The 12,124-nt window shown below is 34.4% G+C and overlaps 2 protein-coding genes across 3 annotated transcripts in view; both read right to left on the reverse strand.

Annotated features, from left to right (window-relative positions):
* Window positions 1–12,124, reverse strand: part of LOC143230165 (zeta-sarcoglycan-like) — a 392,495-nt gene that overhangs the window by 283,067 nt on the left and 97,304 nt on the right. The gene's annotated exons all lie outside the window — the stretch shown is intronic.
* On the reverse strand, window positions 2,047–11,982 carry LOC143230166 (zeta-sarcoglycan-like). Its single transcript, XM_076463245.1, has 4 exons — window positions 11,773–11,982; window positions 4,918–4,990; window positions 4,013–4,136; window positions 2,047–3,137 (listed from the first exon to the last, which is right to left on the reverse strand). The coding sequence occupies exons 1-4, from the start codon at window positions 11,801–11,803 to the stop codon at window positions 2,877–2,879; spliced, it is 489 nt and encodes a 162-aa protein (XP_076319360.1). The 5' UTR covers window positions 11,804–11,982; the 3' UTR covers window positions 2,047–2,876.

Genomic DNA, 12,124 nt, shown 5'->3' on the forward strand with positions numbered 1-12,124 from the left:
ATGTGGAGTTAGTAAGAGTTTATTATGTAGATGAAGAACTATGTTTGATGTTTCAATATGTGGAGTCAGTAAGAGTTTGTTTGAAGATGAAGAACTATGTTTGATGTTTCAATATGTGGAGTCAGTAAGAGTTTGTTTGTAGATGAAGAACAATGTTTGATGTTTCAATATGTGGAGTCAGTAAGAGTTTGTTTGTAGATGAAGAACAATGTTTGATGTTTCAATATGTGGAGTCAGTAAGAGTTTGTTTGAAGATGAAGAACAATGTTTGATGTTTCAATATGTGGAGTCAGTAAGAGTTTGTTTGTAGATGAAGAACAATGTTTCAATATGTGGAGTCAGTAAAAGTTTGTTTGTAGATGAAGAATAATGTTTGATGTTTCAATATGTGGAGTCAGTAAGAGTTTGTGTGAAGATGAAGAACAATGTTTGATGTTTCAATATGTGGAGTCAGTAAGAGTTTGTTTGTAGATGAAGAACAATGTTTCAATATGTGGAGTCAGTAAGAGTTTGTTTGAAGATGAAGAACAATGTTTGATGTTTCAATATGTGGAGTCAGTAAGAGTTTATTATGTAGATGAAGAATAATGTTTGATCTTTCAATATGTGGAGTCAGTAAGAGTTTATTTGTAGATGAAGAACAATGTTTGATGTTTCAATATGTGGAGTCAGTAAAAGTTTATTATGTAGATGAAGAACAATGTTTGATCTTTCAATATGTGGAGTCAGTAAGAGTTTGTTTGTAGATGAAGAACAATGTTTGATGTTTCAATATGTGGAGTCAGTAAGAGTTTGTTTGTAGATGAAGAACAATGTTTCAATATGTGGAGTCAGTAAGAGTTTGTTTGAAGATGAAGAACAATGTTTGATGTTTCAATATGTGGAGTCAGTAAGAGTTTATTATGTAGATGAAGAACAATGTTTCAATATGTGGAGTCAGTAAGAGTTTATTTGTAGATGAAGAACAATGTCTGATGTTTCAATATGTGGAGTCAGTAAAAGTTTATTATGTAGATGAAGAACAATGTTTGATCTTTCAATATGTGGAGTCAGTAAGAGTTTGTTTGTAGATGAAGAACAATGTTTGATGTTTCAATATGTGGAGTCAGTAAGAGTTTGTTTGTAGATGAAGAACAATGTTTCAATATGTGGAGTCAGTAAGAGTTTGTTTGAAGATGAAGAACAATGTTTGATGTTTCAATATGTGGAGTCAGTAAGAGTTTATTATGTAGATGAAGAACAATGTTTGATGTTTGAATATGTGGAGTCAGTAAGAGTTTATTTGTAGATGAAGAACAATGTTTGATGTTTCAATATGTGGAGTCAGTAAAAGTTTATTATGTAGATGAAGAACAATGTTTGATGTTTCAATATGTGGAGTCAGTAAGAGTTTGTTTGTAGATGAAGAACAATGTTTGATGTTTCAATATGTGGAGTCAGTAAGAGTTTGTTTGTAGATGAAGAACAATGTTTCAATATGTGGAGTCAGTAAGAGTTTATTATGTAGATGAAGAACAATGTTTGATGTTTCAATATGTGGAGTCAGTAAGAGTTTATTATGTAGATGAAGAACAATGTTTCACATTCCAATATGTGGAGTCAGTAAGAGTTTATTATGTAGATGAAGAACAATGTTTCATATTCCAATATGTGGAGTCAGTAAGAGTTTATTTGTAGATGAAGAACAATGTTTCAATATGTGGAGTCAGTGAGAGTTTATTTGTAGATGAAGAACAATGTTTCATATTCCAATATGTGGAGTCAGTAAGAGTTTATTTGTAGATGAAGAACAATGTTTCAATATGTGGAGTCAGTAAGAGTTTGATTGTTAGACTTTAACTTATTCCTCTCACAATTCATCTTATTATTATTAAATTAAATTCTAATGAACGAGAGATAAGCTGCGCGTCACAAAAACCAAATTCTTTTTTCAACTGTATGATTTAAAAATAATAAGCAGGAACCTAATAACCATATGTAGTGAAGCATTGTCTCTTTCTATTTGTTTCTATATTCTTAAAACTACAAACCACACCGAGAAGCAAGTTATTTTTTAACATTTTTATTTTACAAGTCAGGCGGTATTTCAAACGCAACAGACGTTTCTAAACTTTAATCATACACAGCTTATAGTTTCATATATGTCACAGTGTAAATAGAATCTTTCACTTGTCTGTTCTAAGGCCTAGAACACTTTGTGGATAGTTTTCTCTTTTGTTAGGAGATACGGAATCGAAAGGACCAGCCACAAGTTTCACCACAACTGGAAGAACAGTCACACGTCTCAACACATTTGACAGGACTAGCTACAAGTTTGATAACATCCGACAGGACCAATCAAAATCTTCATTACAACTGATAGAACCAACTATAAGTTTCACCACACCTGGAAGGACCAGTCACAAGCTTCATCACACTTTACAGGACCAGTCACAAGTTTCACCACATCTGAAAGAATCACCTAAAAGCTTCATCACATCTGAAAAGGACTTGTCATAAGTTTCATCACATCTGACAGGACCAGCCACTAGTTTCACTCTATCCGGGTGTCAAAAAGGCCGCTTGTGTAAGAAGTTGTCTTTGTAACTAGTACAGAAAACTAGCTTAAACAAGACAACACTTTCTTCACCATATGACTCCACAAAAATATCCTGAGATGCAAAGGGTAAAAACAGTTTCATCTTTAGTGGCCACTTATAAGAATTAGAGCTTTGTAGTCACTAGCCTCGCCGTTTCTTATCAGAACGACCCTATTGAGAATTCTATTATTTCTCGCATCAGTTAGGCTTAAGATAGCAAAGGTTCTCTTTGTTTGGTTTAATGACCATCCCTAAGGAAGAGTCATAATACTAAAGTTCCATTTAACAACCATCGTTCTATTCAATGTTTCGCTTCTTCCATCCCACAAGAGAAACTCTGACAATATTCCTTGAATCGTAACAGCTACCAAGAATATTTTCGATCTCCCTATTTACACACGACGTCGTCAGCTTGGCAGTGGCCCTCTGGGGCGATAGGAAGAGGCGACCATTTTCACAAACACACAACTGATAAATGCCTGCGTATGTACGACCTCTGGTGGTTGGAAGGGCAATTTTGATGTTCTTCAGTTCAATCTTTTCTGAATCGAACCAAATCTGAAATTAAAACGAAATTATTATAAATCCATAAGTTCTGTTGAAATACGTCAGTTGTTAAATAAATATCTCGGTTGCTAGTACTGGCGTGAAAAATAACAACCAAAACTACTGGAAATGTTATTCTAAAGATCTTCGGAGAAGATGTGAAAGATTTGTTTTACTTTCAACTACTATCTGCAGACAGATGCTTGTTTGGATGTAGTACAATGTTACACGAGAGCTACATTCGCCATCTTTCCCGAATATGGAAGAGATATATACCACATGTAAGATAGCAAACCAACGACTTCTACCGCTAACTGTTGACCAATTTTAATCATATACTGGGATGAATAGTCACATTATAACATCCCGACGGATGAACGGTGATGTTCTGTGACGAGATTCGAACCCACGACCTACAAAGTGCAAATCGAGCGCCATCAGGTCGTACAAGGTCAGGCAGCAAATAACAAAAACTATCCATTGAAAATCTCTTGTAGAATTAGTTTAAACCAATATCTATTAATCCGTGATGACGAGAAAACCCACTTGTGGATAAAATTATATATTTAAAAACGGCTGGTATGGGTAGAGAAAGCACTATTGATTTAAAAAACTATATTTCTACAAGAGACGTTATGTGATATACATTTAAAGGAAATTATAACCAAGTAATCACCACTACGTAGGGAAGAATGTGGGTCAATTATCTTACATAATTTAAACCACCAGAATGTAGGAAATAGTACAAGGTACATCATGTTACGTCATTTAAAACACAAAATAATGTACTTTGTAAGGACGTGTAGTTGTTGTATATTGTAACGAAAACTAAAGCTTGTATCACTGAGTTCGACAAATGTAAATGAAATGTAATTCTTTATGGTTACCTTTCCTTCCTTCGACCGTAAAGTCAAATCTTTGCGACAGGCGGCAGTAATATCACCTGCTCTCGACTCTATGGCCACGCCCTCTGGCGCTCCAACTTTTAAAGTTCGTGTAGGTGATTCTAGCCTGGGTAAAAAAAGATGTGTCAGCACAAAATCTATCACATGGAAACGGGCGGAGGCTGATAAGAAACGATAATACCAGTGATTTGGTTTTATCCTATCAGTGACTTAAAGTTACTGTGTCTTACTTAAAACTACGTATCAGTCGTGACATTTTACTAAATACATACTATAGTGAGTTAACGGTAGCAGTCATTACATATATTATTGTCAGTTAACGGTACCAGTCATTACATATATTACTGTCAGTTACCAGTATCAGTCATTACATATATTACTGTCAGTTAACGGTACCAGTCATTACATATATTACTGTCAGTTAACGGTATCAGTCATTACATATACTAATATCAGTTAACGGTACCAGTCATTACATATATTAATATCAGTTAACGGTACCAGTCATTACACATATTACTGTCAGTTAACGGTACCAGTCATTACATATATTACTGTCAGTTAACAGTACCAGTCATTACATATATTACTGTCAGTTAACAGTACCAGTCATTACATATATTATTGTCAGTTAACAGTACCGGTCATTACATATATTACTGTCAGTTAACAGAACCGGTACTTGTTTTCGATAAGATAGATCTAGTTAATAAGTAGTTTTGAAACGTGATTGTAAATGTTTGATAACATTATCTGTTAAAGATTGTGTGCTATTTGACAATAATCGTTAAACTGGAGTGTTCACATAAACAATCAAACTCGGTAATAGTTTGTAGCTGTTGTTTGTTCCTGTTTATGTGTCAGTTAGATTAAATTCTGTTACAAACCTCAGTTGTTGAAATGATTCAGACCGCACGAGAGGAGTTTGGATTGAACCGTCAAATATAACACCCCCTGAACCTGGTAAAAGAGAAAAGAGCTAATTATAAGTACATAAACCCTTGATCTTGTGAAGAAACGGGTTATATAAAGATACATAACTTGTCGTTTCTGAGAAGAAAGACGCGGGATATTTTGATATATATTCAACTTTCTTTATCATTTTTGATGACAGTTATTGTGATATATTGTATTAGAAAACTTCAGAACGGGTTGCAAGCGTTCCATTTCAACAAGGTTCGAACCCCATATTATAGAATTATAAACCCTTTACTTTAACGATAAGACACCAGAGAACTATCGTAAGATGTCAACATATTCATAGATTACTTACTGACCTCGGTTTAGAATTCTGAACAAATGAAAGTTTGTTTATATTGTCTTTAGGGGAATGTAACACGAAATACAAAAGCTGCTGTGTAAGGGTTAAAATTACCCTTCTAAATTAGAATCTTCAGCGGAGTGATACAATGTAAACATTGGTACAGAAGCTCAGAAGGGCCATACTAAGAAAAGCATAACTGAAAAGAGAAACACATCGCATCATCAAACATTCTATTTTAAAATGCTACTGTAATAACAAACTTAATTAGAAAAGAAAGGCCTAAAAAGTGTACGATACATAACGTCTGTTCAACTTGATACAGCCACGTACAATACACAACGTCTGTTCAACGTGATACGGCCACGTACAATACACAACGTCTGTTCAACGTGATACGGCCACGTACAATACACGTGTGTTCAACTTGATACAGCCACGTACAATACACAATGTCTGTTCAACTTGATACGGCCACGTACAATACACAACGTCTGTTCAACTTGATACGGCCACGTGCAATACACAACGTCTGTTCAACTTGATACAGCCACGTACAATACACAACGTCTGTTCAACTTGATACGGCCATGTACAATACACAACGTCTGTTCAACTTGATAGGGCCACGTACAATACACAACGTCTGTTCAACGTGATACGGCCACGTACAATACACAACGTCTGTTCAACTTGATACGGCCACGTACAATACACAACGTCTGTTCAACTTGATACAGCCACGTACAATCTAATCGTTATATCACATTGAAAATCGATTCTAATCAATTAATCACTGTTTGTATAGCAGGCACTCAATTCTTTTAAAATGCTGAAAATAAATAATTTTATTAATTACTTGATACAAAACACGCTAAATTAACAAAAGTAAGACACAAATCGAAGTGGATCTATTTATCAGATTAATTTTTGGCCTTTTTTGACTTTCATATAAGTTGATAGAATTTTACGTGTTTTCTTTGATTCGTCCTACTTAAAGAAGAATCTCTCACACATGCGTGATTAACAGAGCCTCGTTTTCAGATATTGGTTCCAAAGTTTTATTTTTAAGATTGTTGAAGTATTGTTTTTAGGACATTATAGCAATTTAAAAATAGCTTTTACATAAAGTTATAAGGAAGATGATCAAACAGAAATGTGCAAACACGATAAAAGAATGACAGAAAACTAAAATAGTTGTTTGTGAGTCATGAACAAACGATGCGACTTACAAACCAACAATAGATATACTCGTTTTAGATAGAAATATTTTTATACGGAAAACTCAGAAATGAAGATAACAAACAACTGTGTAACTACACAGTTTTATTATTAATGTAAGAACAAACCTAACGTATCTTTAGAAACGTTCAAACACAATGACAGACAGCTGGATTGAAATACTACTACTGTCCACAAAGAAACCAAGAAATGAAATGACAGACAGCAGAATTGAAATATTATTACTGTCCAGAAAGTTTATTTGTTTGTTTTTTAGAATTTCGCACAAAGCTACTCGAGGGCTATCTCTGCTAGCCGTCCCTAATTTAGCAGTGTAAGACTAGAGGGAAGACAGCTAGTCATCACCACCCACCGCCAACTCTTGGGTTACTCTTTTACCAACGAATAGTGGGATTGACCGTAACATTATAACGCCCCCCATGGCTGAAATGGCAAGCATGTTTGGCGCGACGAGGATGCGAACCCGCGACCCTCAGATTATGAGTCGCACGCCTTAACACGCTTGGCCATGCCGGGCCATCTGTCCAGAAAGAAACCAAGTGATTAAATGACAGACAGCAGGGCTGAAATATTATTACTGTCCCGAAAGAAACCACGTGACACGTGATAACGAGAAAACCACTTGAAGTAAATATGCATTCTTAAGACGATTGGTATTAGTATGAAAACTTTAATTTAAATAAACTACAAAACAACGTTTTAACCTGCTTAGGTGACCTTCAGGTTAATAAAGGTTAAATATCAAGTCTCAGTTTACGGAGAAATATCTCATGCCCGTGGAAACTAATGTTTTACAGTAAGTTGAACTAAATAGGTATAAATACGAATGAACGATCTCTTTAATTTAACAGATATTATTTTGTTTTTCTGGTGGAAATAAACATTACTAAGATGAGTGAGTTTTTCGTAGAGCAAAGCGACATCAGGTTATCTGCTGAGTCCACCGAGGGGAATGAAACCCGTAATTTTAGTACTGTCATTCAGAAGACTTACCGCGAAACCAGCAGGGGACTACTGAGATGAACGCCACTATAACGGTGCAATAAAAATGTGTAATTGTGAGTAAGAAATGGAAGTTTTCTTATTTTACACTTTACAGCTGTTTCGTTTCTCTAAAATAAGGCTTACATGAAAATGTGAAAATGTGGTTGCGGACAAACAAGTATATTATTACACGTTAAGGTGCTATGAATTCATGATGAAAGGAAACCATCGTGCGTGCACTGCATAATCAAATTCAGTTGACCAAACCTGTCCACTGTCGCATTGTCCTTAATAGCAAAGCAAACAAGAACGTACAAGGTGCCAGCTTCTTTCTGAGGTTACGCTACCTTCGTATATCATCTGGTATTCTCTGGATTGTTTTGAAATATTTATATATATCATCTAGTATTCTATGGATTATCTTTAAATATTTATATTATATTTATATCATCTAGTATTCTATGGATTATCTTTAAATATTTATATTATATTTATATCATCTAGTATTCTATGGATTATCATGAAATATATGTGTATATTTATATCATCTAGTATTGTATTGATTATCTTGAAATATATATGTGTATATTTATATCATCTAGTATTGTATTGATTATCTTGAAATATATATGTGTATATTTATATCATCTAGTATTCTATGGATTATCTTGAAATATCTATATACACTGCTGGCCAAAATCTTAAGGCCAATGAACATAAGGAAAAATATGCATTTTTCGTTGTTAGACTCAACCACTTATTTGAGTAGAGCTTCGAAAGATGAAAATAAGAAAAGAGAAAATAAAATAAAAAACTTTTATAGCATTTACTATGGAAAATGTGAACCTATGAAATTAGCCTAAATACTAGCTGGTCAAAGTTTAAGACCATACTGAAACGAAGCGTTAATCAGTAAACACGTAACGAAATTTAGTTATTCGTGTTCAAGCATTAGCGTTGTCAACATCTCCCACTGACATCTGTGTTACATTGGGTTACAACATGGCAGAGGTGAAAAAGATGACAGAGTTTGAACATGATCTTAAACTTTGACCAGCTAGTATTTAGGCTAATTTCATAGTGTTCACATTTTCCCTGTTAAATGCTATAAAAGTTTTTTATTTTTATTTTCCCTTTTATTATTTTGATCTTTCGAAGTTCTACTCAAATAAGTGGTTGAGTCTAACAACGAAAAATGCATATTTTTCCTTATGTTCATTGGCCTTAAGATTTTGGCCAGCAGTGTATATAGATATATACCATCTGGTATTCTATGGATTATCTTCAAATATTTATATGTATATTTTTTATCACTTGGTATTCTATGGATATCTTGAAATATATATATTTATATCATCTAGTATTCTCTTGGAATGTTCTATATGTATATATTTTCTAGTATTCTACGGATAATCCTGATATAATTGTCTTTATCCTATGTATTGATTGAGGCTGACTGTTAACACACAGTGAATGCCCATGTAGTTCTGATATCTCACTAGAAGAAAAGTTGTGAAAGATGTAAGAAGGATGAAGTGAAAACTGCCAGAAATTTGCATTAAGGAACGTAGTACCCGATCTACTAATAGGAGAAGAATGGTTTCTATTATGGTACATTTTGATATCGAACAATGGAAACCGTTTTATGGCGTTAGTTGCCAACACAAATCACTCTAGCTGACAACTTAACAGGCCCATTAGTGACTTGGGAGAGTGACTGTAAAACTTGTTATAATATAGGCAAGCTAGTCGCTCCAGTAGTTTTATGGTTAAAAAGAGGTCCTCAGACGCTTTCCTAGAATCTATGGGTTTGTTAAGCGAATAAAACACTGAACTTTGCAGTCTGTTGGACTAACAAGCCTCAATTCTCGATGTAACATTTCTGGTCGTTTTGAGATCAAACATTAAACTTTAAAAAGAAAGTGAAAATGGAAAGGAAGACATGGTTTCCTCGTTCAAAAGAAGACAATATCGATACAACATCGATAATTTTAAACTCACAAGACATGTAAAAGAAACCATGTTACTATTCGTTTCCTAACACTTATATAAAACGTTTATTTTAGTATCAGTGGTTCTGTTCTGTACATTTAATAAAATATGTAGTGTGAGAGCGTTTATCTTTCTGTTAATATTTGCTGTTCTTAGTATAATGATAAGATATTCTATTATTCTACGTTGGGGCTCTTCCCGGGAATAGTGGGTTATCTGGTAGAAACTAGAGATAGGCCTAACAACCCAGTCGATTAGATACTAGTTGGTAATTTAAAGAAAGTACGCCTAACAACCCAGTCGATTAGACACTAGTTGGTATTTTAAGAAAGTACGCATAACAACCCAGTCGATTAGACACTAGTTGGTAATTTAAAGAAAGTACGCCTAACAACCCAGTCGATTAGACACTAGTTGGTAATTTAAAGAAAGTACGCCTAACAACCCAGTCGATTAGACACTAGTTGGTAATTTAAAGAAAGTACGCCTAACAACCCAGTCGATTAGACACTAGTTGGTAATTTAAAGGAGATAGGCCTAGTAACCCAGTCGATTACACGTTAGTTGGTAATTTAAATGAGATAGGCCTAGTAACCCAGTCGATTACACGTTAGTTGGTAATTTAAATGAGATAGGCCTAGTAACCCAGTCGATTACACGTTAGTTGGTAATTTAAATGAGATAGGCCTAGTAACCCAGTCGATTACACGTTAGTTGGTAATTTAAATGAGATAGGCCTAGTAACCCAGTCGATTACACGTTAGTTGGTAATTTAAAGGAGATAGGCCTAGTAACCCAGTCGATTAGATAATAGTTGGTAATTTGTATTAGGTAGGCCTGTCAACCTAGTCGTTTAGACGCAATTGCTAATTTAAATTACGAAAATAAATTTTTCCAAGAAACATTATAAACAAAATGTCGATAATCGGAAACAAACTCTGGAAATGGGTTTGAACAAATACAGTGTTATAGCCAACTGAGTTATCGCAAAGTAAAAACTGTCCACCTCCCCACTTCCACTCTTACACTTATAATATTTTTTTAATGTTTGTTTGTTTGTTTCTTTTTGAATTTCGCGCAAAGCTACACGACGGATGTCTGCACTAGCCATCCTTAATTTAGCAGTGTAAGATTACATGGAAGATCACTCACCGTCAACTCTTGGGCTACTTTTTTACCAACGAATAGTGGGACTGACTGTATCGTTAAAACATACCCACGCCTGAAAGGGAGAGTATGTTTGGCTTGACGGTGAATCGAACCCGCAACCTTCAGATTACGAGACAAGCACCCTAACAATCTGGTCATATTGGGTCGTTTTATTATAAATTTTAACACTACATTGTATTCTTGGATAGCTCAGTCGATTGTAGACAAACTATTGTAAACATACCTACTGTAATATACAGGTTTAAAACAATCAGGACAGGACTGTAATTAAACTGTGTTATAAATATACCTACTGTAATATACAGGTTTAAAACGATCAAGACAGGTCTGTAACCAAACTGTGTTATAAATATACCTACTGTAATATACAGGTTTAAAACGATCAGAACAGGACTATAACTAAACTGTGTTATAAATATACCTACTGTAATATACAGGTTTAAAACGATCAGGTCAGGACTATAACCAAACTGTGTTATAAATATACCTACTGTAATATACAGGTTTAAAACGATCAGGACAGGACTATAACCAAACTGTGTTATAAATATACCTACTGTAATATACAGGTTTAAAACGATCAGGACAGGACTGTAACCAAACTGTGTTATAAATATACCTACTGTAATATACAGGTTTAAAACGATTAAGACAGGTCTGTAACCAAACTGTGTTGTAAACATACTTCCTGTAAAACATAGGTTTAAAACGTTTACTAGAGGATAATGACCAAGTTTGTCATAGATCCTGACAGTCAATAGAAACTAACAGATTTTATAAGTAAAGCAGTTTCTATCCGGCATTTTCCAGTCCGAAAATTAGGAATTATTTAACATGTCCAAAATCTTTTAAATATCTGTTTTCGACATATTTGTCACTGTTTATAATATTGTAGCTGAGAAACAAGATAAAAACTGTTTTACATTTACGAAAGTTTTATTAATGTTAGATCCAGATAAGATTGGTCATGTATCTTACAACCAACGTTTTATTTCTTAATCAAACACACAAACGTTTTTCTATTTATCTTCTGTACGAATGACATTCTCCGACAATAATACTGAGTTACGATAAAGACTAAATCGGAACATACCACTGACTCGGAACTTGTCGGCTGCCACCATGACCTCATCACGATCTACTCGGAAGACCACACGCCCTTCACGTTCTTTTATTAGAAATTCTTCCGTGATTGACTCTACAAACCGAGTTGCCTAGAAACAAGAAGAAAACCAACCTATAGCGTGATGTAATTTCAGAAATATATTATTTTTGATCGTCTGTTACTAAGCTACAAATCGGGCTGAATTTCACAAATTTAGAGTTGTAAACCCTGAACGCAGAAAACACTCTGACCAAAACACATATTGGAGGTAAAGTGTTTATATGGCATTATTACCACATGAGTAGTAAATGAGCTATGCACAAAGCTATAACGAGAAATT

The sequence above is a fragment of the Tachypleus tridentatus genome, chromosome 10 (assembly GCF_004210375.1).
Source record: "Tachypleus tridentatus isolate NWPU-2018 chromosome 10, ASM421037v1, whole genome shotgun sequence".
NCBI lineage: Eukaryota > Metazoa > Arthropoda > Merostomata > Xiphosura > Limulidae > Tachypleus > Tachypleus tridentatus.